At 45.1% G+C, this 27,484-nt stretch overlaps 1 protein-coding gene across 7 annotated transcripts; it reads left to right on the top strand.

Moving 5' to 3' along the window:
• The first annotated feature begins 1,428 nt into the window (after positions 1 to 1,428).
• LOC135256517 (polyamine-transporting ATPase 13A3-like) lies at positions 1,429 to 26,858 on the top strand. 7 transcript variants are annotated; one of them, XM_064338351.1, is made up of 32 exons: positions 1,429 to 1,594; positions 9,852 to 9,922; positions 10,469 to 10,642; positions 10,837 to 11,013; positions 11,925 to 11,995; positions 12,304 to 12,387; positions 13,107 to 13,176; positions 13,624 to 13,758; positions 14,276 to 14,348; positions 14,544 to 14,675; positions 14,852 to 15,034; positions 16,092 to 16,249; positions 16,353 to 16,541; positions 17,066 to 17,127; positions 17,243 to 17,393; positions 17,733 to 17,849; positions 18,651 to 18,668; positions 18,757 to 18,910; positions 19,225 to 19,345; positions 19,767 to 19,891; positions 21,057 to 21,229; positions 21,552 to 21,677; positions 21,877 to 21,956; positions 22,050 to 22,092; positions 22,424 to 22,533; positions 22,746 to 22,842; positions 23,302 to 23,374; positions 23,871 to 24,048; positions 24,289 to 24,467; positions 24,723 to 24,811; positions 25,222 to 25,302; positions 26,519 to 26,858. In XM_064338351.1, exons 2-32 carry the CDS (start codon positions 9,872 to 9,874, stop codon positions 26,711 to 26,713), a joined length of 3,669 nt encoding a protein of 1,222 aa, XP_064194421.1. In that variant the 5' UTR covers positions 1,429 to 1,594; positions 9,852 to 9,871; the 3' UTR covers positions 26,714 to 26,858. The 7 variants fall into 7 exon arrangements, with proteins under 7 accessions (XP_064194421.1, XP_064194420.1, XP_064194423.1 ...); XM_064338350.1 differs by having other exon boundaries at positions 1,429 to 1,650; XM_064338353.1 differs by having other exon boundaries at positions 1,429 to 1,650; positions 9,852 to 9,926.
• Positions 26,859 to 27,484: the final 626 nt, after the last annotated feature.

Genomic DNA, 27,484 nt, shown 5'->3' with positions numbered 1-27,484 from the left:
ATGAGTGGGATGCACTTCGTGACGACATCTGACCCATAACCTTTAACCTTTGCCGTAACTATCGGTAAAATTCCGGTAATAAACCTGAGGGGAATAACGTGAGTGAGAGGGCATATTATCGACCATCTGAAATGCTACCGCATTTATTTCATATTTAATCAAGCGGACTGGACTCCGTTACCTATTTAAATGCAAGTCTTGTAAAAATTACACATAACTGTCTAAATGGGAAAAAATCTTACTTAATACATATACATTTTAGTTATATTGATATACTAATTAATTCCTTAATCACGACCATTAAGTAGTGCAAATGTCGCTTCTTCTTAATGGCTATTTTGCTCCCTGCTACTTGGGTTACAATTGTGAATATGTAGCGGATCGCTAGAAATGCTAGTAGGGACCAGCCTTTTTCATATTAACCTGAAATACACAAGACGGGACACTTCTACAATATGATCTCAAGTAAAGACAAGTTCCATTAATCTCTATGCAGTGGCAGATACATGTCCCCGTAGCAACTAAAGCTAGCACTGGGCGAAAATCGCGAAAGTACTGAAAGAATTACCTCCGGAGGATAACAAGGACGTTTTTTTCTACATAACTAGGTACAGGTTGTTACTTATATTTCGCCTATTTTACATAGACTACAGTTGAAAATCTGATGTTTTTCTGTCTACCGAACGAACCCGGTCGGTAGATGCTCACACTGAGTAGTCAACCCCATAATAAAGTTGCCATTTCATTGTAAACAGTCGTGTCTGTTTTTTCATTATTTTCGCGCTGTATACTTTCGCGCTGGGTACTCAGTTAGGCAACATTTATGGAGCCGGTCATGTTTGTGGTGGCTACTCCATAGGCAAGGGGTGTATTTCAAATTAAATGAAAAGATGGGCAGTGGCGAGAATAAAACGGCAGTTTATAATTCAAGACGGGACCCGACGATTAGCACCGATGTATTCAATATAGCTCCTTACACTCGTTAAAAGTACATATCTTTAAACTAATAAAAACAACTGATACTTTACATATTGCGTTATTCATTAACACTGTACCACTTTATTTATACACCAACTCCTGTTTACCATTTTCCTATGACATGATTTCAGTTTCCAATCCGAGAGAGTAGCCTACACTAGACTGTCATCCGCCATTACCGTTGTTTTTGGCCGTTTTCGCGAAAGGAATTATGGTATTTTTCCCAGTCGGAGCATGCACGGATGCACACTTCAAATTTTGATCAAATGGAGTGCGCATCCGGGTACTTTATCCGTGCTCCGCACTACCGAACTTCGGTTTGGACTCGCACTCCAAGATGGCGGCATGCTCGCTATGTGCACTCGGAGCATGGAAGTATGCGGTTTGGGACACAGCCTATTTCTCCATATTTGTGTTCTAACATGACCTCATATCCTGGTTTTCACTTCCTCCGAATCTGGAGAGGGAGCCAGCTATTCAGTTAGGAAGATTTTTGAACGCTGAGTTACTCCCTATGGTTACTCCTCTTGCAACTTATCAACATTGCACACGAGCGCGTTCGGTATGATGTGGCGGTTTCTCAGAGAAGCTCGGGTCATTTGACTATCTTTATACGGTAATGACCTGTAAAAACAGAATGAGTCTCAGGTGATCGGTTATTGGTGGTTTTGGGTGAGTCTATTTCAGTTTATGAAATACAAAGCATGCTACCAGCATATTGTTGTGGTGTCAGTCATCAGATGTGAATGTAGGCTACTTATAACCAGATTTGCGCGCGTGTCGTTCAGAGAAAAGGGAGTTCCGTTCTTTCTTAATGCCAGCGAACGCCATGGTTGTTTTCGCCAAAATAGCTATTAGCTAGCTATCGAAAGCGCCCAATTGTTATGAAAATTGAACTTTTAACGAGTGAACATTGCAGGTTAGATATGTATAAAAATTTGGGGTTTTTTGGCGGTTGTTCAAATAAAGATTGAACCTTGTCGAACAGCAGCTGTGTTGGTAGCCTGCCCATCGATCACAGGAGTAATAGCGTTGAACTTTGGTTGTCCGTAACTTTTGTAACGTTGGACGTACTTTTTTAAGCAACCTGTAATTATTTTTTGACCCTTCGTAAGGAGTATGTAAACATATACAAGAACTTCACCAGCAATCCAGCCACGTGGCTTTCTAGCTACCTATGTTGTTGGCTGATTGTCTGAATGTACAGCTAACACCGCTGCACAACTATAGAACGGCCAACAGTAGGTAACTGCCACTTGTCATGAGCCAAAACATAGGCCTTGGAGAACTTCGCTTTGCCCGTCACATCGTTTTGACACACATGGGTTAAAGCAAATGTTATTGAGATCTCAATATTTAGAGCAAAAATTTTTATTTCCAAAATCATTTAAATTGTATTGGCGTACTGTATGTCCAACTGCTACTGTCAAACTCGGAACATGTCATTGTCATTGTTCAAATAAAAATGCACATGTGTAAAATGTATATCAGGGGGTCTACTAACCCGATCTGTTAATAGTGTGTGTTGGCTAATTTTTGTTCAATCAAATTATTCTGTCTTAATATTTAGAACTACTGAATGCACCACTGCTGATTCAGTTCAATATCAGACCACAGTAAAAACTTTTTGACTAAGGATCGTGCTTACAGTTCACAGCTCTATCTTGACTTTGTCTCATAAAAAGTGTCTCATGGTGGGGCTGATAATTAAGCCCAGTTTTAGATTAATATGATTTAAATTGAAAATTTTCCTTGATCACTGTGAATGCCCTAAAGGTTATACCAATTCAGAAAATACTGACAGAATGTAGCGCTCCATATTTATGCTTATCACTTAGCCTATTTGTACTATGTAGGCCTAAGTGATTGGAATTTTTGTAAATTAAAGTTTATCCAAAAGTTTATCCAAAGTTTATGTGCACATTGCGCCAACTGATGTCTACAGGTACACTCCATGGCCTAAAGTATGTTGACACCTGAGCATTTCACCCGTATGTGCTTGTTGAAAATTTCATTCCAGAACCAAGGGCATTAATATAGTGTTGGTCCCCCCTTTGCTGCTATAACAACCTATAATTCTTCTGAGAAGGCTTTCCACTAGGTTTAGGAACTTGGCTGCGGGGATTTGCTTCTATTCAGTCGCAAGAGCATTAGTGAGATCGGCTTTTCAATTAATCCCAAAGGTGTTTGATGACGTTGAGGTCAGGGCTCTGCTGGCCTGTCATGTTCTTCCACACCAAACTTGGCAAACCATTTCTTTATGGACCTTGCTTTGTGCGTGGGGTGCATTGTCGTGAAACAGGAAAAGGGCCTTCCCCAAACTGTTGCCACAAAGTTGGAAGCACACAATTCTCTGGAATGTCATTGAATGATGTAGCATTAGAATTTCCCTTCAGTGGAACTAAGGGGCCTAGCCCAAACCATGAAAAGCAGCCCCAGAAAATTATTCCTCCTCCGTCAAACTTTACAGTTGGCATTATGCATTCTGGCAGGTTGTGTTCTCCTGGCATTCGCCAAACCCAGCTTTGTCCGTCAGACTGCCAGATAGTGAAACGTGATTCAACACTCCAGAGAACGCATTTCCACTGCTCCAATGACAGCACCATTTACACAAATCCAGCCGACACTTGGCATTGTGCATGGTGAACTTAGACTTGTGTACGGCTGCTCAGTTGGCGAGTCCGTAGCAAACACTTCCAAAACAGCCTTTTACACCTTTCCTTACCCAATAGCTTGAAAGCATTGCAGACTATAAATATTAGCTCTGACTTTATTGCTGTACTGATTTGCCATATGAGGTGAGGCACCCCCTCTGGTTCCCCGTTGTACATGACAGATAAGAGTTTTGTGCTAGCTTGCCTTTTGGTGACCATGAGAACAATGCTTATGCAGTACCTGAATTTGCCACTTGGGTTTCAGTTGACAGGAATTCCTGCCTGTTGGGATAATGGATCATTGCTCTGGCTAACCGTACAATCTATGGAAGATATCCTTGAGGACGATATTAAGTTTGGGGCGACAGGAAATTAATGTTTTTTTTGTTTTTTTTTTCTTTCTTTTCAAAATTCTGATCTAAATGTCACTTCTTGTTCTGCACAAAAGCTACACTTGTAAGGTGACATTATTGAAAAACCCAAAACCACAGAGTCTGCCTGGCTGAACTTTTGACTTTTCCCTCCAGCTTCAGTGGTGTTAGACGTTGTTTGTCAACCTGAAATTCTATGGTTATTCAGCCATGTCTGAAAATACCCGAGGACCCTGATGCCATGACAGGGATTTCTCTCAGAGATGTGCTCAAAGACAGCAGTCTTTCCACAGTGGGAGAGTACCAATGGTGGGTTAGAATGTGGTGGGAAGTATCCACAGTGTTGGCCTTGTTAGCAGACTGCTGAAGTTAATGTGCTGCAGTAGGGCTGGATAGAGGAAAGACTACAAGAAAGGAAAAGCTTTCCCTCAGTAAGGCTGAGCTCTACTGAGGAGCTCCATTACACCAATATAGGCTAGCCCTCACTGTATCTACTAAACTGGTGCACATGCATTTAGCAGACACGTGGTGTGATGAATGGGACTCTGCATTTGTACATTCATAATTTGTACTGTCATCAGATCACTATGGACTTTGCTTTATATCGGCAAATGTTGGCTCTAGCACTGTGGGAATCCAGAGGCATTATTCATTGTCCCATTTTGAAACTTCCCTGTTATGGGAGGTCTTGCTAGATTGTTTTAAGGTTTAAGTCAGTGGTTTTCCTTGGACTTAGTGTTGTTCTGCTTATAATCTGTGATTAACTGCTAATGGAGCAACTTGCTAACTATTCCAACTCTACCTCCTTATGGTGATACTAAAACACAATTATGTAATTACGTTTTTACTTTTTAAAATCAATATCTCAGCAAGATTGAGTACAAAATAAAGATTTTACACAAACCTAAACCAACAGTGCAGCGTCCCTCGCTATCAAGCATGCTTGTGCTTTCTACAGGCCCAACTTATTGGCCCTAATTAAGAGGAAATACTATAACTGAATTAAAATTGGACGGCTGAGATGTACACAATGAAGTCGAGGGAAAAACTAGATCAGAAAACTTGAACACCCCATCCTGCAATAAAGCATGCATTTGCAGAGGCAGAAAACGATCTGCTGTACAACTTTAAAAGGCTAACAATTCTTGTAAACAAACTTGATTTTTTACTTTGGACATTTCTCGCGACGCACATAAACAACCTGTTAAGATGGCACCTTTAGTGATCACAGTGTGGTAACATTGCCATGGTGGGCATGGAAAAAGTAGCTATATAATTCTAGCTTATCATTGGCAAGTTGTTGTGGAGGAGGTAACGTATCGTGAACTAATTCGGAATGCAATTCTTTATACAGAAGGCAACCTAACCACTGTACTAATAGCCTTATTTTTATAATTAATTAATTAATTAATTAATTAATTAATTAATTAATTAATTAATTAATTAATGTATTTTCGATATTCCAGAGTTTTACTTGGCTGCAATGCAAAGATGACACACACAGAAAACAAATCAAATGCATTATCTTAAAAAAAGGTATCTAGAGCGTGACATCTTCATGACATTTTCATTCAAATGAAGTGCTTTTTCTTTGAATCTCACAATGCTGCCAACAGCTGTGTAAATATTATGATCTATGAACAGCACAAATGTAACTTCTCTCATTAAGGAGGCCAGCTGCGTCTTGTCTGCTCCTAGTTGAACGTCTAATTTTGTTTGTTAAAAGGGTGGTACGGATCTTGATGCTAGGACTCAAGAGGCTTGATGAAGAATTATTTTGTAAATGTGCATGATGTTCCTTCTGTCCATGGCAACTTGAGCAAGACATTTATTCGTGTAGCTAAGAAAATTAATTAAAATTATTCATGGGGTGGCCTTACATCCAGGCTGTAGTACTTTTATGCTCAAAGACTGACCAATCGGAAGCGGTGGGAAATTCACGGGCAATATGCTGAAGGAACTATCCCGTCATATACCTTGGATATGAATGTTTGTTTACATGGTTTTATTAAGTTTATTTTTCCTCAGTTCTGTCCTGTTTGTTTGGTTTGGATGTGGGTTTTTAATGATATTTTCTTGGATATCAGGGTTAGTCTTGTGAGGATTAAAACTGTCCACAAATATCAATGCCAGATTTCCCTTTTCAAACCTCTCATGTTTTCATAATAATATTGTTATAGCATGTCAGCTTTTCCGCATTTTTTTTCCTTCGTTTTTATTGAGGCAATTCAGATTAGCCCGATTGCCTTGCTCAGTGGTGCAACAGCTCAGGTGGCCAAAGGTCACTCAGCAATGTTGTTGACAATCACAACAAATACATTCGTCAAAGACGGTCTTGTGTTTTGATGGATGGATCAAGGGAACTGGATCAATGGTTCAGTTACCAAACCAAACATGTAAGGTTTCTTAATACCCTTTAGGTTTTTAGCTTATCATATTTTAGTGAATATTTACTTTTATTCCAAGCATTTTGACTGGGAGAATAATAGAATTGAATTGAAGTTATTAAAGACGTTGTACCGTTGATGAATTATGCTTCAAATATCATAGCCACTGGTCCGTACCAGGGGCTTGGAGAACTCCAGCTGCTTGGGAATTTCATTCTGGAACTCTGGAATTCTGGAATTTAAGCTACACAGCTTATTAAATGTTATGTAATGAAAATGTTATCTTGGAGATTGTTTTCAAACAATGCCTCGGCAGATGAAAAAGCTGAGGCACATGACTATGTATCTTTATGCTAATAGTCAAGTGCACTTCTGCCTTACAGTTCACTTCTTGTTTGAATGTGAGAAATCTGACTGTAAGCAGAACATGCTTAATACAGGCTCAAACCAAACCAAAGTCTTAAAATGACAGCTTTAACGTAAAAGGAGTTATAGAGTTCAGTTTAGTCTCGTTTGAAGTGTTATTTTATGCACTTGCACAGCAGGCAGCATTCTGCATCTAGCCATGTCTAGTTTTTTACATTGAAGTGTTACAGGTATTACAGAACTGAAGTCTTTCAGACAGGTGTAGTAATGAGAGAATCAGAGCATTATGGGATGTCTGACTGTTAAGTATGAATCTAGGAGAATTCAGAGCCAAGTATGTGAATTCCTGTGATATTGTGCAATGTTTGCTAGTTGAGTGTACAGGAAAACATGGTAAACTTGAGTTGTCTAAAAGTTCCCCAAAATGGCTAAATGGCAGTGTCTCAGCACGTTTTTTCAGTGATTTGCCTAATACATGCAGAAGCATCATTTGGTGGGAAAGCTGGTTATGGCGAATGGACTCATAATGAGCATAGGGAACAAACAAAAATTCAGGACTGGAAACATGCAGATGAAACATTGTTGAAATATTTTTTGTGCACCCACTGGGAGGTCTTGTCTTAGAATGCTGGGCTGTGTACCCCTGCTTTCGTAGGATGGATTACACTGATCTGACGGGAAAATTTGATAAGGCAGAACATTTTCTGCTGAAGCCGGTGCCCAAAAAATATAAAAAACAAAACTCACTCTGTTGTCGACCAGTAAGAATCTTGCTCTAACAAAAACATTTTAACCGAACGATTGATTGGTCGATCAAAAGAGTCAGCCCTCGTATCATAGGGGTGAAAGCTCTACAGCAGTAGGAAGTGAGTTTCAAGCAGCCGGTGCTGAATGCATCGTGGAAGACAGCGAATACAACAGGTTTGGACCATAATCAGTGGAATGCTGAACTAACCTTGGAAGAGCAAATTCTTGTGTTGATAATACAGAAATGTAATCTTTTTCTCAGTAATTTTATTTATGTTTCAGTGTTGGAAAAAAATTGGAGTTAATGGAGCAATGCAATGTAAGGCATGAATGAAAACTAGGAATACATGTGAAACAATGTTATTACATACAAGAATTGGGCATGGGAATCGACGCATTAATCAGTGGCATGTTGAGCCAACCTTGAAAGAGCAGCGTGACCAGTCTTCAGGTTTCCTTCTAGGGTCTGCACGGAGACACGGAGAAACAATGGCCTCGGTGGGAGGAAGCTGAGGCCGCAGTTATGAGCGTGTCGACCTCCTTTTGTTTTGCTGGGCATTGGCACTGATGCCATTGGGGGTCGTGATAATCTGTGCGTGGTGTTCTTGCTCAGAGATCATTGGCTGACTAGCACTGAGCTGTCCTCAGCGTTAAAGGCCATACATTTATGTATATCTGAGGGTCAAGGGCAGCCAACATAAAAATGCTTCCCTTTGCATTTTTGTTATCTTCAACTGATCGGTACCACTGGAAATTTGCACAGCAGTACCACCCTGGCAGATAAAAGGGGAGTTATTGGTGCCATCTCAGAACAAGCTGAAAAATACAAAATATGCCTCTAATGGTAATTTCCAGTTCATGAATTGATCAGTCTTGAAGATGGAATTCGCCCCAACCTTGGAGTCCCTGGGAGTCCCTCACCGCCCTAGAGTGAAGCAATCTGGGAGGATTTCGAAAACTGTTTAATAGCTACAAGAAGCTGAGAATGCACTCGCTCAAGCGATTACCACACGGAGGACCTAACACATTGTTCGGGGTGCAAATTCAAGTGTGTACATGCCAAGTTGGTGCGCCCTTTTCCTAATAATCTCCGACAGGATCGAGGGGCCGTTGTCTCTTCTGCTAGTTCGTGCTGGTTCCAGAACTTTCAGCAGTGATTAGAAAATGGCACACATCGCTGCAGGGGCAGCACTGAAACGGAGGGAAGCTGAAAGCTGAAAGCCCGGCCTCGCCAGCACTGAGAATGAGCCGTGAGAAGCGTTAGCTCCTCTAATGAGCACCACAGCCCGTCTCCTGCTGCGCCTGGGCCCGGTTCGGGGTTGGCCCGCAGTTGCGCCTCAGCCCTGGTTTTGTAATTAAATCCCCTCCCCCGCTGTGCCCGTGGGCTGTAAGGTAATGGGCGCGCTGGCGTCCGCTTTGAAGGCTGGCTCAAACTCTCCCACACGAATGCGTCGCCCGCGCAGTTTCTGACGCGTCCGCACGTCGCAGAGCGGGGCTTCGTGTCGCCAGCACGACACTTACTGCGCTCGCAAGATGAGCGTTCGACCACGGGCTCCCTTCTGATTGGCCGGAGTTTCCGCTAGGTATTACCAGCACAGTACCTCCGCTGAATCCACGAACACCTCCACAAGTTTCAGAGAAAAATCTAGTTAACCTCTGACTCGGATCTCCATGGAAGGTGGAAAACGCACAGTGGTGCTGTTTAACATAATTGGCGCGGTGTAGTCATGTTCTCAGCTGGTGAGGTGTTAGCCGTACCATGTGAATAGTACCACAGCTCGCCTCTTCACGCTGCCTCTGCTTACCCTCTGAGGCACTTTCCCTTACACTGACCATTGCCCTTGGCAAACCCTGTAGGCGTAGATGTGTTTAGTTGCAGACGAATCCAGAGCCTAACGCACCGGGGTGTGTAATAAGCTAACATTTTGGCCGGTGCCTGGACTGAATCTGGATGCGTGAGGTGACGTGTGACGACTGTGAATTGACTTTCCTTAATCATAGCAGTGTGAGCCAATCCATGTTTTTGTTTCACTTTGCAAGTCTCAAACTATTAATCCAGACTGTGGCTCTCAAATTCGTGCCTATGCCACCTGCTCCTCTGCAGCCAAGGCACACGCTCTGCGGTGCGCTCATCCACAAGCTCACAACCCTTTTTTCACTTTACAGGCCTCACAGCACTACATGCACCTTGATGGTGGCACTGCTTTGATTGTAACTTTGCCAATCTACTGTACATCTCTAGTGGTGTTTTTGTTTACAGTGCTCATATATGTGCTGTTAGTTGCTTTGACCAAAGTCTTTTTTTTTTTACTGCTGCTTATTTGTTGCCCCATTTCTGAACATTCCAGTGAGGCTCCTGGGTGGAAGGATGGAGAAGGAAGATGTGAAACTTGTGAACAAAGGCCTGGAGGATGAAATGGTGGGTGAGCTATGCTGCTTATTCATACTGCTAGCTATGCTGGGCTGGCTGGGTAAGCTCTTCTGGCACATCACTCTTGTGTGTTTTTGCGTATGTCTCATTCGTGTTTGTATATCTCAAAGAACTGCAATGATAGTCTGAGTGTTTCGGGTTTTCGTATTGTTTTTCTTATCGTCTTTAACTGATAAAATACACAAGTATGCCATGTTATTCATTTCAGACTTCAGTGTATTAATCAGTTCCAGAGTACATATACTGACATTTTGGCACTACGCATATCATGTTTGCTGGAGAGATTAGCAGTATGTTCAAGTGATGTGATGTTTGCTTTGTTTTAAAACCGATAAAAGAATATAATTTGAAATCCCCTTAGAAGGCATATTAAAGCAGAAAAACCACTAGCCCTAGCTACACGGTTTGTCTTTTTCAGTGCAATATACTGTAGTGTTTTTCGGCCTACACTGTGTTTGCTGTAACATTTTCAGGGTATCTTGGGATGTAAGAAATAATGCAAAGGAAGAGCTAATCTGTCTCTGGTGCCCTCAGGAGATCTGCGGGTACAGGCCGTGCCGTTGGAAAGTGGCCTTGGTGGGCTTGGGCGTGGTCTGCTCCGGCGGCTTCCTGCTGCTGCTCCTGTACTGGATGCCCGAGTGGTGGGTGAAGGGCACCTGCACCCGGGCCACCCTCCACCAGGCCGAGGTCCTGCTGCTCCGGTCCACTGTACGTACGTCCCAGTTCCCCACTCCATTCACAGCTTAGCTAGCGTGCTAAGCCTTTGCGCGGCTTTGGCTCTGCTCAATGCAGGCTAACGTCTGGCACACACGCACACCCACATTTGTTGTATTAGTTACACAGCTGGTTACAAAGGTTGCATTACAGTTGCCAGTGCTTAATGCTGATGGCTTGTGTTTCAGGATGAGTTCAAACGGTGGTTCAGAGCCAAGGTGCGCGTGCTTCTGGCCACGGGGAAGAATCCTTTCTACTTGGGTGACCAGACCTCCCCGGCTGTGGCTAATGGCCACACCACGCTCTGTTCTGATGAGCCCCTGGAGGACCCTGGCAGGAAGGGCACCAAACCTCAGCTTGTGCAGGTAGAGCACAGGCACTCTGACACTCACATACGCACACACACACACACACACACACACACACACCCACACACGTGCACACACACACAAACACACACGCACACACAGGGGAAGGTATTGTACTATAATAGTTAGGTGACTTCTACTGGGCATGCAGCTTAGATTGTGGGTTTGATTCCTGGCTGGGATACTGCCGTTATACCCTTCAACAAGCTACTGGTACTTACCTTCCACTGGATACAAAACTGGATAAATAGATTGTCTGTAAAAATGTAATCTAAGTTCTGGATAAGAGCATATGCTAAATGGAAAAATGTAATGTAAAACGCACACACCCACACTCTACTCCTCTGTATTTGTATATGGTGTTGTAAGTGGAAAGATAATTTTTTGTCGATAGAATTCATTTTCTTTTTCAGGAATGGCTGCAGTATCAGTATGCTATTATATTGCTACTCCATTGTGATCATACCGGTCCTCTATCCCTCTTGACATCCTTGTGAGGAATTGTCTGCCACTGTGCACCGCCCCCTGCTGGTGGGCCGTTCCCACCGCGCCTCTGCTTGTTGTCCACAATGTTCTCCACATTGACTCTGTCTTGCACATGCAGATTGCCACATCATGGGCCTGATTTACTAAGAGCTTTAGCATGGGCAAAACCTGTTAGCACAGGCAAAACTAATAACACAACCAATGATTGGTGCAAAAAAAGTAGCTTGACCAATTGTCGGTCATGTTATTGGTTTTGCAGGTGCTAAAAGGTTTTGCATGTGCTGAAGGCCTTAGTAAATCAGGCCCCGTGTGACGTCTTAGGCAGGAACTCTGGACAGTCCTGTGAACGTGCATTGTGCCCCCATGTAGTAGTCTGTTTTTTATGAAAGCATTTTATTCTTTTGTATTTTTTTTCCTCTCAGATTCGCTATTTCACACTCCACAGCACAAAATACTACTGGAACGATAAGATGCAGAATTTTGAAGTGTTAAAGTAAGAGTTCTATTCTAATCTCCCCACTCTGAAATCTGCAAAGTTCAAAGTTATTAATTTTGTCTGTGCGCACACATAGCTACAAGTTTATGGACAAATCAGTAGCATAATCTAAATATTTGTGACAATTTTGTAATTCAACATTTCCACACTCATCTATTCCCAAGTGGTCTGCATCCACAATCCTATCTTTGCGACACAAGTCACTACACAGCAGTGCATTGTGGGAAATGCCGCTGAGAGCGAATCAGGTGTACGCATGCGAGCGGACCTCCCGGTCTCACTCCCTCTCTGTGCTGTTGTTGCAGTGGTTTGGAGGACCTGGAGTTGACCTGTTCCTCCGTATACTCGGACCATAGCACGGGGCTGACCGATGAGACGCAGGACCACAGGTACGCGAGCTCGACCCCGGGTCACATGCCTACAGGCAGCACACAGCTCCCAACTGACTCTCCTCAGAAGCCAAGGAGCTAGTTTTCACTGAAGGCTACTCTGACTTATGTGTTGTCTTCCCACTGGTCAAATGGTGGCACGCATTACTTTCAGGGACGTGCAGTAGGTAAGGCAGGCATGGGGCATCTCGACCTGCTTCACTCATTTAGCAACATCAACACGTACACACCAGTGGAAGAAAGTCCTGTGGAAAAAGTTTCTGGAAAGGCACAGTACTTCTCTGTGTTTAGAGATGTGTCCTTCCTAGTCCCTGCCAAACCACACACCTCACCCACTGGTATTTATAGGACCCTGAAATGTTTATTCTATGCAAGCAATGCGTTGTGGAAATAAAAGTTAATGAACAGTCATACACAATGCAGAAATTGCTGGACTTTCACCAGAAAGGTGGTTCTTGCTGACCGCTTGGTTTAACCTGACCGGAAATCCTTTGTTCTTTCGGAAAAAAACCTCTCATGAATATATTTCCACTTGGGATTAGCTTGCCCCTGACCTAATTCACATAATCTACATCTAGACCGAGAAAGCTCTACAAAGCTTACAGAATTCTCCTTAAGCAATAATGTGTATGGCAAATTTTTGTTCTTGTAGATGCTCTGAACTCAGTAAAGTAAATGCCAGAGAGATGTTGTAACGTGTTAATATGTATATTTAACAGGAGGCTGTTTTTTGGAGTGAATGAAATCGACGTGAAAGTGCCCTCAGTTTTCAAGCTGCTAATCAAAGAGGTAGATGATCCCATCCTCCCACGCAGCTGTAGTCAACCCGTGCGGAATTTGGACCGCGCTCTTATCTGACCTGCCCTTCTTTAGTAAACATCCCTAGCTGGAATAGTTTTTTTTAATCAAATGTCAAGCACTCAAAGCCTTTTTTTCTTTTTATCGTTGTTTATATTTTACTTTAATGTACCAACCTGAGTTTGGATGTATGGTTGTGACCAATGCGGTATTCCCTTAGTACCAGTACATTGTCCTGTCTTCACCAAAAATGGCTTGACAAATAAAAATAAGGCAGATAATTTATACTAAGGCAAATGTTTTATTCCACAAAGGTGGAATAAAGACAAACATGACCTTGGTATGCACCTTCAAATGAAATCATGTCAGACCTTTTTCTTTGCGGCTGAAACTGTCGTGACAAACGTGGCCTTGTTTTGGCTGTGCCCTTTTCCACAGGTGCTAAACCCCTTCTACGTCTTCCAGCTCTTCAGTGTCATTCTGTGGAGCTCCGATGAGTATTACTACTACGCCTCGGCCATCGTCTTCATGTCAGTCATATCCATAACTACCTCTCTGTACAGCATCCGAAAGGTGAGAGAGAGTAAGAGAGAGCATTACGGAGTGTGAGAGAGAGAGAGAGAGCACAAGAGAGGGAGAGTGACTGTATGAGAGAGGGAGAGAGCACGAGAGTGAGATAGAGAGAGAGAGAGGGAGCAAGAGCATGGGCATGGGCAGCCTGCTCTAATGTACTCATCAGTATTTGTTCAGACTTGCCCCTTTGCAGAAAGTGTATAAAGATCTCTGTGGGGCAGCACATGTGAAGATGTGAAACGCTCCTTAAAGTCAGCGCTGATGCAGCATCGCATACTTTTTTCTCCGCTGTCCTGGGACTTGTGTGACCTCCAGCTGGGGCCCCTGCATTTAGTGGAATGGAAGAATTACTTGATCGCAAACCAGTGTATTCCGAGGTCAACGATTTTAGATGTAATATTTATTGCAAGTGTCTTTGAAATACTGCCTGATGTTTAAAAGTTCAACGCACTCTTTTCAGCTGTTATCTGAAAAGATCTCAACTGATCTGAAATATGTGTCTCTTTTTATGTTTCAGCAATATGTCATGCTGCATGATATGGTGGCCTCTCACAGCGTTGTACGAGTATCTGTCTGCAGGGCCAATAACGGTATGTCACAGCTTCTTCTGTATGGATTTAGCCTTTTTGTGTGGCGTATGATGCTGAATAAGCCAATTTGCCGGGCGATCTGTTTTATTGTGTGGTTACAGTCTCCCAGAATTTGGAGATTAGAAAGAGAAACTGTGTATCTGAATTTCTGGTACTCTACCCTCACCCCCAAACCCTATCCCTGACACTTCACAGAGATAGAGGAGGCCCTGTCCACAGACCTGGTCCCTGGAGACATCCTGGTTATCCCCACCAACGGGATCATCATGCCCTGTGACGCTGTGCTGATCAGTGGCACCTGCATCGTCAATGAGAGCATGCTCACAGGTGAGTGGGCGGAGCTTTTGAAACGGTGATCTCTTAATTTTGATAGCTGTGCATAAGCTTTTTGACTATAACGATCATTGGCCACAAGTTTATTGAAAGAAGGTGGACTATTAGATTAGCCACCTAAAAACACTGAGGTGGCAGTCATTGCCTCATTCACCCCTCTGGGTCCTCAGGTGAGAGCGTGCCAGTAACCAAGACCAACCTGCCCAACCCAGACCAGGAGAAGAAAGAGGAGGAAGAGGCCATCGTCTACAGCGTGGAGGAACACAAGAGACACACCCTGTTCTGCGGCACCCACGTCATACAGACGCGCTTCTACACGGGCGAGCTGGTCAAGGCCGTGGTGGTCAGGACCGGTCAGTTTTGCAGTTTGCTTGGTGGGGTCATGGGAGGTTAAAGTGTTCAGATCGATGGGCAGCCGTTGAGTGATAATGCTGCTTTTATGCAACGGAAATGACTGGGATTTGTCCAAAATCAACCAGTGAATGAGCTCTGGAAGTCAGCAACCGAACTTAGTCACTGTTTTTGTTATCGGAGCGTCTGGATCTCCTGCCCTGGTCTCTCGGTACTTCAGTGCATCTGTGAAGCGCGCGTTCCCACGATGACGAATACAGTAGCTTCACACTGTAAGGCCCTGTGATCTCAGGCAATGACGAGTACAGTAGCTTCACACTGCAATTCTCTGTGATCTCAGGCACAGCTGGCCTTCAACTGTGCACAACAGTAACAGAGTCCTCCAAATGGACAGTGTCCAGTCCTGCATTTGTGTGTGCCTGTGTGTTAGACTTCCAGTGTATTCTGAGTGGAATTGGAATTTTTGGCTAATGTAGTCAAGTGAATCAAGTCAGGAGTAAATATCAGTCCCGTGTATCTGAAGAAAAGCCAACAGTACCTGCGTGAAAGGGAAATGCAAGTCAGTTTTTGTTTGTGTTTCACTGGATTGGCCTGGCCTTACTTTCAGTTTTTTGTGTTGTGAATGTGAATGTCTGCATTCTGTCAGACTCAAAAACTGCTAATATCATATAAACTTTTTCTGAAAATGTTTCCAGAAACCCACAATTTGAAATCAAACTTTATTTATTTTCATTCCAATTCTTTGTCCTGACTTTTCTTTTTCTTCTAAATTCTGATATTCAGACTCTGTATTCAGAATTGGCCCAAACCCTTGGATGGTGTCTGTGCATTTGTAATTTTTTGTGCTTGCGTTTGTGCTTATTTACGAAGAATGTCGTAAATAAGCACAGTATATGCAATTGTACATAGTGACTTTGTGTATCAGTGTAAATGAATAGATAATAATCATGTAAATGAATAGAATTTTGGATAATTTTCTGAACTGAATTAATGTAAATGGAATTGACCCCTACACTGTTGTGCATACCAGTGTTTTACTGGCTCTCTGTGCACTCTCAGGTTTCAGCACTGAGAAGGGCCAGTTGGTACGCTCTATCCTGCACCCCAAACCCACCGACTTCAAACTGTACCGGGACGCCTACCTCTTCCTCCTGTGCCTGGTGGGCGTGGCCGGGATCGGCTTCATCTACACGCTGGTCCTCAGCATCATGAATGAGGTAGGGCCGCCGGTCGTGCCGAGCGGAGCGGAGGGGCGCGTCGCGCGAAATCTCGACGGCCCCCCCGGAGTGACGCACGCTCCCGCTTCCCCTCCCCCCGCAGGAGCCCGCCAGGTTCATCATCATCGAGTCCCTGGACCTCATCACCATCACCGTGCCCCCGGCGCTCCCCGCCGCCATGACGGTGGGCATATTCTACGCCCAGCGCCGCCTCAAACGCATCGGCATCTTCTGCATCAGCCCCCAGAGGATCAACATGTGCGGCCAGCTCAACCTGGTCTGCTTCGACAAGGTACGCCCTGCCCCGTGGGGCGAGGGCTCCTGCCTTCCACGCCTCTTTGGGGATATGGTCTTGTAACCTAAATGTCACGAGTTCGATTCCCGGGTAGGACACTGCCGCCGTACCCTTGAGCGAGGTACTTAACCTACATTGCTTCAGTATGCATCCAGCTGTATAAGTGGATGCAAATGTAAATGCTATGTAGAATGTTGTGTTAAGTCGCTCTGGACAAGAGCGTCTGCTAAATGCCTGTAATTTAATGGATATTAGTCTAATCCTTTCACAGCAGTCTGCCTCAGAGTGGATTTGAACATAGTTGCGATTTGTTGTGGTGGCACTCATTTTGATAACCCCTACACCTGTTGGTTGAATGGCCTTTCTGAGTAGTGAAATTATAGCTTTGGCTGAAAGGATGCTGAGTGTATAATCATCAGCTGTGGAATGTGTTGGCAGGGAGGCTCGTTGTGAACACGTTTCATCGATTAGCCGTTTGATGCAGGGAGGCTCGTTTTGAACACGTTTCATTGTGTTCACAGACTGGCACACTCACTGAAGATGGCCTGGACCTGTGGGGCATCCAGAGAGTGGACAACAGCATGTGAGACCGCCTCCTCTCCATTATCTCTCTCTATTTCTCTCTCTCTCTCACTCTCTCTCTTACTATTGTTCTCGCTCTCTCTCACCTGCTTCTCCCCCTCTCCTCGGCCCTGCAGGTTCCTGCTCTCAGAGGAGAGCGTCCGCAGGGAGGCTCTGGTCAAATCCCGCTTTGTGTCCTGCATGGCTGTCTGCCACTCCCTGACCAGGATCAAGGGGGAGCTGTCCGGAGACCCTCTGGACCTGAAGATGTTCGAGGCCACGGGCTGGGTGAGCAAATGGCATGTCTGTCTCGGAGATTGTTGTTCACACGCCCGCATCAAAGCCGGGCCTTGTTGTAGAGGAAGGGGGAGGAGGGTCTGGATCTGTACCAGCTCCCTCTAAGGCAAGTTCAGACTGGCTATTCATATTCACACATGCTCCCAGGCTCGCACACACACACACACACACACACACACACCCAGACACAGGTCATTGTTTGTCTTCAGAAGTTCACATGCAGGGGGAAGACTCCTCGACACCCTTTTGAGTTTTTCAGACTTCGCCGGACTCTGCGTGGTAGGAGTGCAGAATATCTGCTCTTCTGACATCCTCAGGCCTGTTTTCCAGATTCTTGAGGAGCCCACAGAGGAAGAGACGTCTCTCCACAATCGCATCATGCCCACGGTGGTCCGCCCACCCAAGCAGTTGTTTCCCAAGCAGGAGACGACCTCCAGTCAGGACATGGTATGCCCCTGCATCTGCCAGTAACTCCTCCCCTGCTCCTTGACACAAAGCTGCCCGTTCTGTCACAAAGCTGCACGTCTTGAGGTGTGTCTCTTGACCCAGGTTGTAGTGTGTCCTCCCATGCCCACGCCCGGTATGAAGGCTCAGTGCTGGCCTCTTGTGGTTGTGCGTATCTTCAGCTTATTTTAAAAGCACATTTGCAGACACTCTCGCTGTAGCACTGTTACTCAATTTAAATCTTTGAGGATTAATGGCACTCGAAACTAAGTATCCTGGGTTGTTACAGCCTTATTACTCATCATAACAGAGGCCTTGCAGATTGCGTTTGAAGGTAGTTTGAATATAGAGGGCCACCCAAAAACGACATTGTTATTGTTGACCCACTATGCCATGGTGCTTGGCTCTGGTGAGTTGATGGTTTCTTCCAAGACTTGGGCAGTCATCTTAGGAGAGGTCAAAGAATCACTAGTTGTCAGGATGAACTTGCAGGTGAGTTTCACTGGCAGCATTACTGAACCAAAAAAGTATTACTTTATCAGTTAAATGACTCATCTGCACCTTGTTGTTGAGTGGCGCTCTATCTTCTGATAGCTTACTAGTCATGTGGAGGCTTGAAGCATCCTCTGTGTAATCTGGATACTCTATAGACTGTAGGTAGTGGACAAACCTAAGTATTGTCATTATGTTTTATTTTCTTCTTATGTGTGTTTTGTCTGACGTCTGTTTCTCTTTTGTGTTTGTTTTGTCTGACGTCTGTTTGTCTTTCGTGTTTGTTTTGTCTGACGTCTGTTTGTCTTACAGGAGCTGTGCGAGTTGTCGGTAAGTGCTGAAATGTCTCTCCTGGGTTTATGTCCTGGCTGTTTTAACGGGACATGCCGATTTAATGGTGTGTTCCCGGTGTCCTCAGTCGTCCTATGAGATGGGCATCGTGCGGCAGTTCCCCTTCTCCTCGGCGCTCCAGAGGATGAGCGTGGTGGCCAGACTGCTGGGAGAGAAGCGCATGGATGCCTACCTCAAGGGGGCGCCAGAAGTGGTGGCCAGCCTCTGTAAGAAGGAAACAGGTCGGTCATTGTGTCGCGTCTTACAGTGGACCGGTTTGTGAAATGTTCTCTCTCCAGCTACCCCTCCCCCTCGCAAACCCTGAATGGCCACTTGTCTCCGTGAATGTATTTGTTTTTAAAATGTCCACACTTGCGCTCAGGGGTCTTGTTTGCATGATTAAACTCTCCCAAAACTAATTTTCCCTTTCTTTTAACATCCCTGGGAAGATCGTCTGTAAACGGTTAATGAGAAGTTGAGAATGAGAAGTCGGCTGCTTAGTTGTTTTGAAATGTTGAGCTTTTCCTTCTCCGTCCTGCCCCCCCTCTTTCTGCAGTGCCGGAGGACTTCTCTGAGGTTCTGGAGGGTTACACCAAGCAGGGTTTCCGGGTCATTGCCCTGGCCCACCGGCGGCTGGAGTCCAAACTCAACTGGCACAAAGTGCAGAGCATCAGCAGGTGCCGGAACGCCGGATGACCGCATTGCACTGCCCACAGGCAGAACACCACTCCCGAGCGGTGACATCACAGTCCCCGGAGGATAGGCATCAGCTCTAGAGCTGATGCTAATGAGCATTTCCTGATGACTCAGTGAGCCTGCTGAGATCTGCCGCACGGCTCGTTACCTCATGGTTCATTCTAAAGGGCACACCAGGTCATCCTCTGAAACTGTCACACCAGGGGACACACCGTGTATTGATCAGTCATCTGTTAGGCTGTCTGCTTGGGGGGTACATCCACCCAAATACCTTGCCTGAGGTTCATTGTCAATTAATTGATTTTTTTTAACAAACTGTGGACCTCACAGATGTGCAGGTCTTGCATTTTGTCGCCCCTTTAATTGATGTAGTCACTCAGTGGCTCTTTTGGACCCCCGCAGGGACCTTATTGAGAGCAACATGGAGTTCCTGGGCCTGATCATCATGCAGAACAAGCTGAAGGCCGAGACGCCGGGCGTTCTGGAGGACCTTCGCCGCGCCAACATACGCACCGTCATGGTCACAGGTGAGCGGGGCAGACACCCAAGGTGCATGAATCCAGGGCTGAGCGGATCCGAAATCAGTCTTCATCTGCTTGTGATCATCCATGAAAGCTCTCAGTGTACATCACATAAAAATCTAACTGATTGCTTTATTACCTCCTTAATAGCAGAGCTCCTTAGCTTCCCTCAGTTTAAACAGCAATCACAATTACTTTGGCAAACCAGGCTGTGTGTTTGGAACCCCAATTGAAAAGCTGCCACGTGTTTGGTTTTCCATTTGTCAGTTCAGCTACTTGTGATCAAGCAGACTTTGAACTCTTAGAAATACACCTAGTCGATTACAGATTGTGATGCAGCTCAAGTTTTTATATCTTTTTTTAACCATTACATTTATTCAGGTTTTTTTAATTTTACATACAATGAAAATTAAACTATCCTAAGACTGGATAAGGCTTCCAATAATTTAATTGTAATTAAAGCCAACGGAGGCTATTTTGAGGAAAGTCGTGTCTAAGATTATTTTTAAGTAAAGCTCATCTTTTGTGTTATTGTACATAGATATTGGGGAAAAAAGGGTTATACTTTGATTTATTTAATAAATGTGCATAGGTTAACAGAATTCTTCTCTAAGGTTAAAAAAAAAAAACGAACAGGTTTTGGCCTGTACTGTATGGATGGATGTGTGTGCATATATATATATATATATATAGATATATATATAGGTATAGCATGTATATACTCTTAAGTTTTTTTTTTAGCACCAGTGTTCAACGTAAATATAAGCAACATGCCATTACTATGTGCTGCCCTAAATAAAAACCTACATAATGTACATGATTGTTTTGGCTCTAGCACCCTTTTACCTCTGATACTACCAACCAGCCAATTCCAGACAATTAATTGTTGTGTCTGTGAATGAAGTGTATTGTAAATACAGGACAGAACCAGAACCTTTTTTCCATAGACTGCGTTGTTGCCGTTCTCGTTGTTTAGTGTTAATCAGTTTAACCTTCAGGGTCCAAGTTGAACTATGCGGTTGTTCCCTACACTTGGACCGGTACTTCTCTCTAGGGGTTTCGTCATACTTGTTCCTGGTTATGGTTATACACTTTGTTGTACGTCGCTCTGGATAAGAGCGTCTGCCAAATGCCTGTAATGTAATGTAATGAACCTGACCTCCCCCCTCAGGTGATAACATGCTGACGGCCATATCAGTGGCACGGGACTGTGGGATGATCCCCCCACAGGACAGGGTCATCGTCGCCGACGCACTTCCGCCTAAAGACGGCCAGGCTGCCAGGATCGAGTGGCACTACGCAAACGACCCCACCGCGCGTCCCAACAAAGGCTCCCACTTGGAGGTCGGTGTCCTCTGGTGGACTGTATGTGGAACTGCAGTCTCCCCTGCTAGATCCTGCACTAGCGGCCCAATGCGCTTTGTGTCGGTTTAGGGGTGCGTTCACGAAATGCTCAAATTGGCTACATGAGGGGAAGCAATGATACATGTGTGTTCACCATGGAAGTAGCACTTGTTGACTGGGATCTACATTAAATGGTTTTCTAGCAGAGGGGAATGCATTGTGATTAGGCAGACGGTCGCTGCGGTCTTGGTGTGCCCCCTGCAGCCAGTCTAGAGAATGAAACTGAGCCATCCCTCGTCTCCCTGTCCCTCCGTCCCTGCAGGTGGTGGACATCGGTCTGGATGACGACGACGAGGACAAGCTGACTCTCCAGCAGCGGTACCACTTCGCCATGAGCGGCCGATCCTTCGCCGTCATCACCGCGCACTTCCAGGATCTGGTTCAGAAGGTGGGTTCCCAGTGGGTTTCTTTACTGAGCATTCTGATGCTGATGTAATAATCACTACGGGTCATTGGAAACAGTGAAGTTTCTAGAACACTGACAGGATTTAGAAAAAAAGGCCTTTCTTAGTGATAGCAGTAGCACACGCGAGTTCCGTGGGAGGTGGCATTTAGGGACTGTGGTTTCTCCCCTCTCCCTGGCGCAGCTGGTCCTCCACGGCACGGTGTTTGCCCGGATGGCGCCGGATCAGAAGACCCAGCTGGTGGAGGCGCTGCAGAGCGTGGAGTGAGTAGCCATCACTGACTGTTCCCAGATCAGCCGTTAAGAAATGCTCCAGCCCGACCTCTGAAGGACTGCCTTTCTCCCTCTAATTCGCAGCTACTTCGTGGGCATGTGTGGCGACGGAGCTAATGACTGTGGCGTGAGTATTTGCATTTAATACAGCTGGCTTTCCTTCATCCTTCATCCCATGCAAATAGCCATCTTCTATGTGCCTCTCAAAAACACACCACATTTTTTGTGGGGGGACTTGCTGGCAATTGGTGAAAGACTAATTTCAACTTAGTATGGTCAGTTATGTTTATACTTTGTCATGCTCATACATTGTTTCACAGTTTATTGGGAAACGGTGCCTTGCATCATTATTGGTTCCTGTGTGCAGAGCCAGCTAACGCTTTTCCTTCTATTTTCGCCCTCTTGCTGTTCTCTCTTTCTTCTGTTTTTTCTTAACCCCCCCCCCCGCTGGCACTCAGGCCCTGAAGAGAGCTCATGGCGGGATTTCCCTGTCGGAGCTGGAGGCTTCTGTGGCCTCCCCCTTCACATCCAGAACCCCCAACATTTCCTGTGTGCCTGACCTGATCAGGTATTCTCTCCCAAAATTCCTATGTATCTTCATGTGCTCTGACACAGATTCGTATCGCTGTTACCGTGTGCCACAGTAGACACAGAAAATGTGTCTGTAACGCCAAGTGCCCTCTTAATGGACTCATCTAATTTAGATGTGTGATTAAATGTGTGCTCAGTGCCCTCGCTGTTAATAAGGGAAATGGGAAACTAACTGCCGTTTCTCCTCAGGGAGGGCAGAGCGGCTCTCATCACTTCCTTCTGTGTGTTCAAGTTCATGGCCCTGTACAGCATAATCCAGTACATCAGCATCATTCTGCTCTACTCTGTGAGTACTGCCTGTGTGCAGCCTGCAGGCTTATTCCCCTCAGAAACACTGATCTCAGATCAGCTTTAATCCAGTGCATCAGCATCATTCTCCTCTACTCTGTGAGTACTGCCTGTGTGCAGCCTGCAGCCTTATTCCTCAGAACATGATTCAGATCAGCTTATCCAGTGCATCAGCATCATTCCCTACTCTGTGATACTGCTGTGTCAGCCTGCAGCCTTATTCCCCTCAGAAACACTGATCTCAGATCAGCTTTAATCCAGTGCATCAGCATCATTCTCCTCTACTCTGTGAGTACTGCCTGTGTGCAGCCTGCAGGCTTATTCCCCTCAGAAACACTGATCTCAGGTCAGCTGCAATACAGTACATCCCCATCATTCTCCTCTCATATGGGATATAGATATAGACTGAAATGGCGCTGAGGGTCTTGCTGTTTCTAAGGAGAATTTGTTCTTTCAGTTCTCAAGCAACCTTGGAGACTTCCAGTTCCTCTTCATTGATGTTGCCATCATTCTGGTCATGGTCTTCACCAGTGAGTAAGAGTGGCCATAATGCCCAACCCCCCCCCCGTTTCATGTTGACTTCTGTTTAACCCCTGTGCTGTCATGCCCATGAAGTATAATTATTAGATTATCTACACACATACGTATGGACGTGTTTAATGTCAAATCAGTTTGTGAAGTTGACTTGTTACTAGAAGCTGTAGGGGAAATAATGGGTGGAGTTTCAATTGCAGCCATAATCTGGACTGCTTGAGTAAATTCAGTTACTTTTTGTACAGCCTGTGTGCATGTAGTATGTAAGCACCAAGTCCTATGATGAAGCAAGCAAAGCAAGTCGTAGCTGAGAAAATATATTTTGTAGCCATGTAATGGGTGTCTGTGTGGTTGCGTTGTTTTTCTCTTTGTGTATGTGTCTGCCTACATGTTTGTCTGTGTGTGTGTGTGTGTGTGTGTGTGCGCATCTGTGTGTATTTGTGTCTGTCTGTGTGCATGGCTGTGTGTGCATGTGTCTGTGTGTGCGTGTAGTGAGTCTGAACCAGGCCTGTAAGCAGCTGGTGGCACAGCGCCCCCCACTGGGCCTCATCTCCAGGCCGCTGCTCTCCTCCGTCCTGCTGCAGATCCTGGTGTGCCTGGGGTTCCAGGTGCTCGCCTTCCTCCTGGTGAAGGAGCAGAGCTGGTATGAGGAGTGGACCCCTGCCTCAGAGTGAGTACTGCACACACAGCGTGAGTGTGTGTGAGTGTGTGTATGTATGCTGGGAGGTACTGTGTGTGTGTGCTGGGGGCTACAGTGTGTGTGTGTGTGTGTGTGTGTGCGTGCATGTCTGTGCGTGTGTGTGCTGGGGGCTACAGTGTGTGTGTGTGTGTGTGTGTGTGTGTATGTGTACTAGGGCCTAGAGTGTGTGTGCGTATGTGTGTGGCTTTAATGAGTCTTTCTGTCCCACAGTGCTTGCAATATGTCCCGTTCATCTGCTCATAACACAACTGGGTCCAGTAAGCACAGCGAGAGGAACATCGAAAACTACGAGAACACGACCATCTTCTATGTCTCCTGCTTTCAGTATCTGGTCATCGCCATCGTCTTTTCCAAAGGGAAGCCTTTCAGGCAGCCCAGCTACAGAAACTGTGAGTGAAACTCTCTCCCCAGTACTTTACAAGTGGGAGAAAACCCTCACTACAGTCAAATGGTTCATATAACATAGAGACCTGCTGTTCAGATAAGGGAATGTGGGTGGCAATTGCTTTAAGTAAATGAATAAAGCTGTGTAATTAACCCCAGATAAAACCTGAGCGACTGGTGCAAGGTAATGCGTGTTAGCTGAGTTCATCTGTGGCGCCATCTTCAGGATGATTACAGCACATCTGTCTCTGTGTCTGCAGGGCCATTCCTCCTGTCTGCTGTGTTCTTCTACTTCCTCCTGTTGTTCATCATATTGTATCCAATTCCTGCCATCGATAATGTCCTGCAAGTAAGTATACAAATTAGACCGTGCTGCCACCCTATACCCCCACCCATTATAGTGTCACTCTTACTTACCACCATCACGTAATAATGTCCTACTGTAGGAAACTTTTGTATTTCTGTATTTCATGTTGGCGTAGTAGGAGTATTAGAGTATATTAATGTTGATTTGTATTAAGATACAATGCACTGCAGTTTCATGAAATAAAGTTACATTTTGTGACATTTTATGAAATAATAAGTTTTATTTTTTTCCCCTCCACCCTCTTTCCATTGCCATCTCTGCTTATCACCAACTTTGACCCTTGGCTTTTACCTGCATCACAATATTACTGCACCACAGTGTTTAATGTATCACCAGTGTTGGAGCTAAATTCCAGCTGTTTGATCACATGGTCTTTCCCCCCTCCACCTTAGATTGTGTGCGTCCCTTACCAGTGGCGAATCAGGGTGCTCGTTATCGTCGTAGCCAATGCTGTCGTGTCCGTCCTGATAGAGGTAAGCCACTGGGGCAGCTGTCTGGACTGTGTTGGGAATCTTTTTAATGTGGGTCTTTATCTGTGGTTTATATTTAGATACACTGATATAAGCTGCAGATTATATCCAGTCACATGTATTAAAAGTCCTTAATCATTAATCCTTAAGTGCATTGCTTGCTCATGCTCGAGCCAATGCAGAGTCAACCACATACAGTACAATGACGTAGATGCATGCCATAAACTGTAATATACCAGATTTATTACCCAAGGTGATTGATAAGGCTTTGATGTTGGAGATGATGAAAAATCTGGTCAGAGGACAAGAATGAAATCGCAGCAGATGCTGAACATACAGTATTGCATAGCTCGTTTTCTCTCAGCAGTCTCACTGGCCTTACTGTAAGTTGTTTTTTTTTTTTAAATGATGAAAGCAGTACCATGTGACTTGGGTCTTGAGTTGCTCTGATGTTGAGGTACCTTGCCTGTCGCACTCTCTTTCTGTTGCTCCTCCTCTTTTTGGTGCTCTGAGTGCTTCGGTGAGGGGGTTACGAAACGACACTTAAGTGGGGTTAGCGTGACGCCGCAGAGGGCTGCGGTCAATTCCATTTCAGTTCAGTCGATTGAGGAAGCGAACTGAAATTCAATTTGGGAATTCAGAAATGCCCACCCATAACGTTCTGTGATGATTTTTCGATTCATTAAGTCACTTTAAGTCCAATTCTTGAATTGGCTGAACTGAAATGTAATTGACCCCCAACTCAGACATGTACAGACAGTACGATGTTATACAGTGACAACTGATCTACTCTCACATCTGGGTTACGGCCTCCTGAAAGCATTTTTACTAGCTGCACAACATTCAGCTCAGAATGACGTATTGTCTGCAACCTGTTCTTCAGAAACTCAGTCTCAGTGACTAACTCAGGAGCTCTTAAGCTCTTAATGAATAAACAAATGAGAATAAATAAGATTCTTAGAATTACTTGGCTTTCTTGACACAATGCAGGTAATGGTCAGCCTGTTTCCTCGTGTTTTGAGTAGCACTCTTGTTCGTGTGCCAGTAGACTATGGCTTGAGCAGTTGCCCTCGGTTGCGAGCGGTTGTCACCCAATCGAAAGCGAGCGCAGTCCGCAGCTCCTGTAATCGTGTCCTGCTTCTGGATTCTGAGGAATCCTAATAGATAATAGGCCTTGCTTTTGTCTACCTGTCAAAATCCTTTGTTGGGTTGTTTGCAGGCTGGCATTGACCGCTGTGGGGCCAGGTGTCTGGCACGGCTGTGCTGCCAAAGGACGCAGTCCTCTAATGTGCGCTACATGCGCCTGGCCAGGGAGCTGCAGAAGGACCCCTACTGGCCCCCCAAGGCCAGAACCACCACCGAGGCCCAAACTCCCCACCGCCCCGACAACACATTCCACCTGTTAGCCTCCTAGCATCCGCGCTAATCCTGACTGGATGCTGTCATCACAGGGACCTTTGGAACCGAAGCCTTTTTATATCGCACAGAAAATTATTTACACCCTCTTCTAAGAAGGTGCTCAGAGGAGGCGCTGGGTCGGCTGTTCCTTCGCAATGCAGAGCAGCCTGCCAACCTTTTCCGAAATCTGCGGCTTTCCTGTTCCTCGTTGCTCGAACAGGATTTCTTGCGAAGCTGAGGATTTAAAAGCAGCTCCTTGTTTTGACTGTCATGTAATTTCAAGGACCAGCACTAATACATGTAGCTACCTAAACCTAAAATGTATTTGACACTGTATTAGGAGGAGGCAGTGCCATGAGGCATTTATCTGTGCAAATGAGACCCATCCTTGCGCCACATCAAATGCTGCTGGGAGATGGTGAAGCCTTGGGAGTTGCCAGTAGCCAGTAGGTACACGTTCATAAACAATGCAGGTATTTAAGCAATTTCAACAATCTACACGACATACCGTAATTATAACTCAATGGGGTTCTTGGGATCTTCTCCACTACATTTTTTTCTACTGTTGTTTCCCTTTACGCTTCTTTTCTTCCTGTGGAAGAACAATCCTGCCATGATAACCGCAGATGCCTGGGTACCGTGAGGCTCTATATTTGCGCACGGTTTACGCGCAAGTTTCTGAAAGTGGGATGGGTCTAGCGGACCGGTTTGGAGCGCGCCCAGCACAAGTCAGTGTGGTGTCGGTGCAGATGCCTGCTGCATTCTCTGACCACGGTTGAAGGAGGGC

The sequence above is a fragment of the Anguilla rostrata genome, chromosome 6 (assembly GCF_018555375.3).
Source record: "Anguilla rostrata isolate EN2019 chromosome 6, ASM1855537v3, whole genome shotgun sequence".
NCBI lineage: Eukaryota > Metazoa > Chordata > Actinopteri > Anguilliformes > Anguillidae > Anguilla > Anguilla rostrata.
Note: the sequence above shows the minus strand (reverse complement) of the source record. Positions and strands in the feature narration are given on the sequence as shown.

Bases quoted from the DNA above. Each gene is read 5' to 3' on its own strand.
- LOC135256517 (XM_064338349.1), top strand. From the start codon at position 6,375: ATGGTTCAGTTACCAAACCAAACAT. The intron at 10,643-10,836 runs GTACGTACGTCC...CTTGTGTTTCAG, and splicing joins TCCTGCTGCTCCGGTCCACT to GATGAGTTCAAACGGTGGTT. The intron at 13,177-13,623 runs GTAGATGATCCC...CCTTTTCCACAG, and splicing joins TCAAGCTGCTAATCAAAGAG to GTGCTAAACCCCTTCTACGT.